The sequence below is a fragment of the Vicugna pacos genome, chromosome 11 (genome assembly GCF_048564905.1).
Source record: "Vicugna pacos chromosome 11, VicPac4, whole genome shotgun sequence".
In the NCBI taxonomy this organism is placed as follows: Eukaryota; Metazoa; Chordata; class Mammalia; order Artiodactyla; family Camelidae; genus Vicugna; species Vicugna pacos.
Window position 1 is genome coordinate 4,463,336 of NC_132997.1, and position 8,645 is coordinate 4,471,980.

Genomic DNA, 8,645 nt, shown 5'->3' on the forward strand with positions numbered 1-8,645 from the left:
TGGATTGAGTCATAATAATGACTTTGCTTTGATTCTGTGGCTTTTGTCCTCTCCACAAGAATTCGAATTCTCTGTTGAATTTTGTATTCGTGTTCTTAACAGGGGAAGGAATTTTGCATATTTTACAGAGGTGGGTTTTCCTATCCCCTCTGAATTCCTTCTGTAATTGATACAGCGAAAATCTGTTATTGCAGTGCTTAATTATTTCATAAAAAATGTTTTGGCTTAATCAGAAACAATGACAAAGAATGATAAGAAAAAATATGAAAACCTTCCTTCCTTTGAAGAATAGAAATGAGGTGTTCAGACTCACGCGTGCTTTGTACCTGACACACTTACTCTCATGTCATTGTGTATCATGATTCGGAGATGGAGTTGCTTCAGGTTTATAGATTTTTGTTGTAACATTTGTGTTGAATTCATTCTCTAGGCATGATGATTCCTGTTGCCTTTGTGGAAAGTGTAGATGAAGGGAAACAAATGCTTTGTTTTGTTTTCAGGAGGCCTGAGATGTTGATGAGAAAAGAGTAGAGGGTGGGCTGAGGAAAATAGTGACAGACCCTCACCTCCAGGCTGAAATTGATGAGCAAAGAAATCAATTAAGTGTATCGGTATTTGACTAATAGAAGTCAGACAGCCCAGACTGTCTAGTTATGCCCAAAGGAAAGTACTGAATTCACCTGCAGAATTAGGTGCTTTTCCATGTAGAAGCAGCTTAGAGCAATCAGAAAAATCAGTCTTATGATGAGATATAAAAAGAATACAATATCTTTTATTTCTGAAACTTTTCTACGGAAAGTTGTGTAGAGCTAAAATTAATTTTCAAGCACCAGGAGTTAAGAGTTTAGGTGGTTCTGTGGGATCGTTATTCAGGGATGTGTCTAGACCCTGCTGGAGTGGCTGAAGCTGGCAGGAAAAGACCCAGAGCCAGGATTTGTCATCCTAGGATGTCCTCCATAATGGTTCCATGTGGGAGCCCATGATTGGGTTAACAAATTGTAACACATCCCAGCCGACTGTCAACTTTAAGAAGAAAAAATGTGCTTAGTAACTGCTTTAAAGCAAGCACCTGTGCATCCTCACTTCTGTCTCCTTGCCATAAAAAGGAGAGAAAATGCCTTGCTTACATATTTGAGGGTATAGATAGCACTCTGCTTATTGCACAGCAATGACCCAGGCCCTCAGCTATAAACGCCGGGCCTGTGTGGTGTTAGATAGTCTATTATCCCCAAAACAGGGACCAGGCTGGTCTGGTGGTCTGCTTTGTAATAAACATGTCTAAAAAATGTATCTTGTTCCCCTCACCCCATGACTTCCCTAAAGGTAAACTAAGCCTTAGTACTCATGGTGGAGTCTACAATCTCTGTCTCATCCCTTCTTTCCCCAAGTTCCTGCCTACTATCTCACAACTGTTAATGACTTTTTCCTTTGATTATACACAATAAATATGGGAGCATTTGAGAGACTCGTGGAGTTGGCTCCCTAATCCCTCTCGCTATCTTTCCTTTTTCCACAGTCTTGAGTAATTCATTCCTTGTCGGTAAGACTTCCGCCAGCCAGAACCCACAGTTCCAGGTGAGAAGGATGCAGGCTTTATCCCTCCTACCCGAGGGAGAGAGAGTAGATAATTGAGATATGCTCCCCTGTGGTCCCTTCCTGCCCCAGGGCCACTCCAGTTCACCTGCAGCCTTTTGGCCTCTGCTCAAAGGGCCTCTGTCCCAGGATTGACTGCAGCCTTTTATTCCCTTGTCAACATTCCCTGTGCCTTTCAGAGGTTGGTCTCTTCTCTGCAATTCAACCCTGGCAGATATGATGGTGGTCAGCATGCTTGTGGGCAGTTACTTGGGGAATCCCAGGAGCCATGCTGATTCTCCTGAGTCATTCGGGGTTACAGAACTGTCAAGCACTGCAGGAAGGCCATTCACGTGAGTTCAACACAGCATTACATCACTTTCATTTTATTTTTGAATTTTCAGTGGAGAAATTATTTGTAGCACACTGTTCCAGATTTTAGGCCGCCTGCTTTCCTCACCACCATTTCCTTGTTGGCTCTGGTGCTTGTTTTAAGAACCAGGTTTCTCCTCTGGTCATTTGTAGCAGCTGGGCTTGCCGAATCCTTGAATTGCATTTGAAGCAGAATGCTTCTTCGTGATGTCAAACTGATTTTCCTTGTCATGACTGAATATTTCGTGTACACTCAGTAACAGTTTCAAGTGAAATGCTCTTGTCCAATTTCGGTTAACTAATATTTGCTGATCTCCTGTTTTCATGCTGAGGGCAGTTTCTTCTTCCTGTAATAAATGTTAACAATTTGCATTTACTATGGAAGGTACTAGCCCAAGGTGCTTTTGTTCTTAATAGTTTTAATACAAATCACCCATTAAAATGTACAGCGGATTTTACTCTATGCCCAGAAATGTGCATCCCAGTCAATCTTAGAACATTTTCATCCCCCCAACAGGAAACCCAGTACGCATAAGCAGACATTATCAACTTCCCCATTCTCCCCAAGCCCCAGGGAGCCACTCTTCTGTCTCTGTGGATTTGTGTGTGCTGAACATTTCATGCAAATCAAGTCACTTCATGTAAGTGGAACCATCTATTTTGACTGACTTCTTTCACACTGAGTAACGTTTTCAATATTTGTCCACGTTGTGGCCCTGGGTCAGTACTCTATGCTTTGCTATTGCTGAATAATATTCCACTGTATGGCTGGGCCCCTCTGTTTACCCATTCATCACGTGATAGACATTTGGGTTGTTTCTGTTTTTTGGCTCTGAAAAGTAATGGAGAAAAGTAATGGTGAAAATTTCTGTAGGAGTTTTTATGTGAACATTTGTTTTCAGTTCTCTTACTTCTGTGCCCAGGAAGCAGAATTGCTGGATCATTCAGAAACCAAATATTCAATTCTCTGAGGACATGCCAGGATGTTTTCCAAAGAGGCCACGCTGTGTTACGTTCTCACGAGCAAGGGCTGCGAGCTCCGCTTCCTCTGTGTCCTCATTAATGCTTGTTAATCTTTTTTTGATTATAATCTATTGTAGTGAGTGTGAAGCGGTTTCTCCTAGTTGTTTTGACTTGATTTCCTTTAGAGCTAATGTTATTCAACATCGTTTCATTGTGCTTATTGGCCATTTGTATATTTTCCTTGAAAATATATTTTCAGATCCTTTATTCATTTTTTAATTGAGTTGTCTTTTTATTGTTGAGCTGTGGAATTTTATTTTTGATACACAAATTCCTTATCAGATAAATGATTTGAAAAAATTTTCTCCTGAGTGTTGTTTTTTCACTTTCTGGATGGTGCCTTTTGAAGCAAAGTTTTAAATTTTAATGAACTCCAATTTATCTCTGTTTTCATTTTTCCTTGTGCTTTTGGGATAATATTAAATATCTGATGTATTTTATTTAAACTTGTATATTTAAAATAACTTAATTCTTAGACCGTTCTAGGAGATGGGTACTGTTGTTGTCCCCAGTCTATGCATCGGAGACTGAGATGCAGAGAATTTCACTGACATATCAGTGTCAAAGCTACCCAGTGCTGTGGGAATTCAGACCCTCATATTTTCCCCTAGCATCTGAGCTCTTCACCACCATGCTCCACTCTTTCCAGGAATCGTTAAAGAAAAAGTCTTTACTTTTTTATTTCTTGTTAGATTTTTTTCTCATTGGGGACCTCATCTCCTCATTTTACTTTTGGATATCGGTGTAGATTTATTTTAGGTCTCATATATGGAGAAGCATTGCTATCAGTTAACTTCTTTATTACTCACTCTCCAGTGATGATTGTTACTAGTTGACCTAATCAAGTCATGCTTAAGTCTTTCCTGCTCATGACACTAACAGCAGAGTCATGACTTATAGAATGCTCAAAGAAGAAAGTACTTGACTGATTTTATTTTGCTACCCAATCAAATCAATCAAATAAAAACCCCAGTGTTGACACAGACTATAAGCCCTCCAGAATAGGGTCACTGTCTTCCTTGTGTTTCATTTGTTGGGTCACAGTGTCTGGATAGTGCCTTGCTGTCCAGCAGTTTTGTGAGGATACGGTGCTCGTGAATCATTTTAAGGACAGAATTTTGACAATAGACTGCTGTTTATTTCATGAGGGAAAAGGTAGTATAGAATTACTTCTCAGATCTGTTTTAAAATTAAGCTTTGAATTTTGAGAATAGTTCAAGAAACCATAAAAAGATGTTTTTCACTAATTTTAGATCTATCTTAGACACATTATGTTTACATAGCAGAGTAACTTATCAAGTAGATTTGACAAGAGGAGTGTAATATTGATTATTTGTTTTAATTGAAATATTCTACCTGGGATAAAGTAATCAGTGCCTATAAATGAACAAATATGTTTGTATTTCTATGCAACATGGGAGCAGACTTCATATGTTTCTATATAATATATATGACTGTGTGTTTTAATCTTTCTGTCAGTGTTTGAATAGTTTTTCAGCAATTTTGTAACTTTAGAATTCTTCGAAGAAAATCACCCCCGATTCTAGTGCAGTTTGTAATGTGTATCCTGTCTTATGCATGGGATTCCACTGTCCCCTCAGTGAGGAATTTCCTCTCCTATTGTGTTAGTAGCAGGAACTGTGATTTCTAGGCCTTTGCTCTCCATGTGTTTGCAGTTGGCTGTCAGTCACGATTTTCCCTTTCCTGAGTTTTCATTGTTATATTAGGATTTCTGAAAATAACTATTAATATGTTGCATTGGTCTCCCTAGAAACTTGACGTCTTAGTGCTTTTCAGTTTTCAATTTATGAAAAATGCAAATGCACTCTTGTTTTTAAGTTGTCCTTTTTCACTAGATATTTGTTTATCTCTTTATTGATAAAATAATTTTTTCCCAATGAATGAATCGGTGTGCATGTTTTAAAGGATAACTTATTTTTTATTTTTCTTATTGTTACAGTAATATTCATTGTAGAGAATTTAGTAAATAAGGATAAACACAGTAATAACTTCACAATGGCCTCTAATCTCACCTGGAGGTACAGTTGTAAGGTTTGAAATTGAGAATTACAAGTCCTCTCAAATTGTTCTTTTTCAAGTACGTTTTGTTTACTGAGATCCTCGAATTTCCAAATGAATTGTAGCAGCAGATAGTTTCTGCAGAGGAGCCCGCTGGGATTGTGATCGAGACCACGTTGAATATACGAATCGCTCTGGGGAGCACTGCCATTCCAAGAGCACTGTCTTTTGATAGAGGAATGTGTGTGGAGTGTCTGTCCTTGTATTTAGGTCTTCTTAACTTTTTTTTTCAACAATGCTTTGAGTTTACAGAGTACTATTTTACTTTTTTTATCTTTGCCTTTATACTGAGGACAAGTGTGCAAGTTACCGGGATCAGAAATGTATTTGAGCCCCGCAACTTGCTGCCACCATGGATGCTGCGCTCTTGCTTCGCCCGCTGTACAATCTTGCACAGAATACGACCTCAGTAACTCTCTCTTGAATGAATGATTATATGATTGTTGGATGATGCTTGAGAGTCATTGTGATGATTTTTTCCCCCAGCCTTTCCTCAGTTCTTAACTATGCCCTTTCCCTTCCTAAACTCCAGCCTGGGTTTCAGCCTGCCTGTGGCATTGATTTTCCCTGTTTGTGGACTCTTCCTTTCACTAGTTCACGATAAAGTTACATGTGGGCTGTGGAAACTTGCTAGATGTCAAGAAAGAGCAAATCCATTGTATGCTAATATTTTTAGAGTGTGTTATTGTTTTATCGATTGAAATTACATGAGGCTGCCCCCTGAGCCCTCCCGTGAGCTCTTTTCACCTTCCTACAGCTGATACTGCTCTAATTGCTGCATGTGCCCTTTCCCCAGCTTTGGTTTTGGAATTGAATAAGTCACCATCACTGGAGCCCTCTCTTTAAAAGATAAAGAGAACATTTGCTCCTTCTCCCTGTTTGGGGACTTCGATGAGATGAGATCCCAGATAAAGAATGGAGCCCCACCTCATTCTGACCTCCGCTCTTTCCGTTCATTTCTTCACGGGAAAAGAGTACTATTCAACAGTATAAAGATTAATTGTGAGCTAATGAGATAGACAGGACAACCGATCATTTATTAAATACCCTTTCATGATAGAAACAAATGTATTATACACACAAACAGCACACAAAGCACGGTAGTACCATGGTTACATTCGTGCGACCGAGTTCGATTCCTGCTCTGGAGTGACAAGTCCTGTGTGATGGAGAACTGGTAGGTTGGCTTAGCCTCTCCAGAACTGATTTTCTGTCCTGCAGAGACGGGGCTCGCTAGGCGTCCCGCCCCGTAGAGGTGCTGTGGGGTGTAAATGACGCGCGTGGGCAGCCCGAGCACAGCTGCTCGTTCCTCGTAAGTGCAGGGTAGCATAGCTTTTGCAGTGACGGCTTTATGACCGCCCCATGTAGACTGTCAGTGCTCCGAAGGGATGCCTTGTGGTTTGGAGATGGGATTCTCACTTCTGTAAATACCCAAGTATAGTGTTATTGGGCCTTGCTGATTTGAGTCTATTCTTTAGAAAGTACATATTGTAGATATATTTTTCAAGCATGCGTACTTTTTTTCTTTTACTATTTAAAGTTCTACCCTCTCATCTCTTGGTGTTACTTTTCATGGAATCCAGGAAACAGTCCTAAGCTACCTGCCTCTTCACACTTTTCCGTGGTGGTTTCCTTCCCTGATTAGAAGAGGGTTTTGCATAGGAAATTTTATTTGTTCCCCTTTTCTTGGAGTCTCTCTCTCTGTCTGCCCATCTCTCACCTCTCAATCTGTCCATTTCTCAACCCACTGATTCTTCTGACATGTTCCAAAACGCATTTCAGGCAGCTTACAGAAGAACAGATACTAAATAAACAGGTGAGAAAATGGAGCCAAGTTCAGACAGTGAGGCTAGGAGGCGAGCCTGTGTGAGGGTTGCAGGCGTGAGACACACGCCTCTGCCCTGTGACTTATAAGAACGACAGCAGCAGTGTGCTTCAAGCTCCCAGCAGACACAGGGAAGCAGGGTTTGTGGGAGATGCTTACTGGCTGTGAAATAAATAAGTGGCTTAGGAGAAGCTCAGCCTTTCCAGCTACTAAGGCTCAGGAGAATATTTTGAGTGTCTTCCAAAATCAGAGTATGGCATCTTTTCTTTTTTCAGAGTTCTATGTATAGTTGGTTACATTCTATACCTGGAAATTTCTCCAAAACTCCTTCCCACGTGAGTCCCATGGCTCGGGAATTGGGTGGTTCTGCTCATTGACGGGGGTTGGCCAGAAACAGAAAATGAGAGCCTCAAAGGAGCCTGGGATTTGTCAGTTATGTTTTGTCAGTGCTGTAGGGTTCAAGAAATGCTTTCACCATTTCTCTCCATCTGAGGCAGCAGCGTGATGTCTTACCAGCATCAGGAGCTCAGGGCCACAAGATGGTGGGGGTTGACTGCACTGCCGTCAAGACAGCTGAGCTAGTCACTGCAGGTGTGGTTCTTTTACATACTGCATTTCATGTTCTTTACTAGAATGTTTCAACAGGGAGTTAATTAACTGAGTTAATTAACATTTAATAAATATGATGCTTTGTTGAAAAGACAGTTATAGGCAGAATATAAGCCGTGAAGTCTTTAAAAACGGTTTCATTACTGAAATTTCATTTGGGTAGATACACAGTTTATCTTATATATGCCTCTCTTTTAAAGTAACAAAGAAACAAGACAGAAAAGGCAGAGGATGATTTCTGTTCTTCCTCTCGGCTTGCAGGTGCCCTCACCCCCAGTAGCATCAATCCAGACACCAGCACTGACACTGGCCGTGCTCAGAACTGCCTCAGGCCTGAAGACACTGCTGACAAATAGAAGGGGATCACGCCCTGTTACAGCAGGTGCTCTCAATTTGTGGGTCCTTATGTAACTGCATGGTGTTAATCAGGATCGCCCGTCCTACATTGTGTGATGCTGCTGCCTTGTCTCCTAGTTACTTGTTTCTCTAAGTATTCTTGTATTATTCTCCAATGCGTAGTACTACACACCTAAAAATGCTTTTTTTCAGATGAAAAAGAATGTGCATTTAAAATAATAAGTCTGAAAAAGTGGGCAAAAGAGGCTATCCTTGTCCCGCTATTCAAAGATAATAATTAACACGTTAACATATATTTTCGTCAGTGTGTATCACCTCTGTCATAAAAAACCAGAGAGCACTCTGTGACTGTTTGCTGTGTGGACACCTCCAATTTCCATTCGGCTTTTTATATGTTTTTCTACAATATTCTATCTCCTCTGGCATGATTTTTGATGACCAGTATAGCATTCTGTCTTGTGGAGGCATCGTCCATTTTACTTCGGACTTAAATAAACTTTTAAATTCCAAGTATACTTAACTGAAATACTGAAAAGAGAACTGTGGTGGTACAGGAAGACCCTACCTCCCTTCCCCTTATTTCCGAAGATTAAAAGCTGTTGAAAATTTGGTATATATATTTCATGACCTTTATGCCTATGACATACATATATACACACATATGAGAATTCCATGTATACGTGTGTGTATATAAGCTTTATTTAAAAATGAGACCATACTATATGTTTTTCTGCAGCTCGCTTTGTTCACTCAGGTGTATATCATAGACGTCCTCCCACTCCAGACTCACCCGGTCCTTTCAGTAGAG

The 8,645-nt window shown here is 40.3% G+C and overlaps 1 protein-coding gene across 8 annotated transcripts in view; it reads left to right on the forward strand.

Annotated features, from left to right (window-relative positions):
- Nucleotides 1-8,108, forward strand: part of LOC140699563 (uncharacterized) — a 40,228-nt gene extending 32,120 nt beyond the window's left edge. For 4 of the 8 annotated variants that reach the window (XR_012077733.1, XR_012077735.1, XR_012077729.1 and 1 more), the window contains exons 2-3: nucleotides 7,369-7,462; nucleotides 7,742-8,012. Coding sequence is in view for 1 of the 8 variants with exons in the window: in XM_072972218.1 (XP_072828319.1) it covers nucleotides 7,147-7,206; nucleotides 7,369-7,462; nucleotides 7,742-7,836 (249 nt within the window). In the remaining 7 variants the exon portion in view is untranslated. Of the gene's footprint in view, nucleotides 1-7,146; nucleotides 7,207-7,364; nucleotides 7,463-7,741 lie in introns of all 8 variants that reach the window. The other 4 variants (XR_012077732.1, XR_012077731.1, XR_012077734.1 and 1 more) reach the window with 2 other exon arrangements.
- The last annotated feature ends 537 nt before the right edge of the window (nucleotides 8,109-8,645 follow it).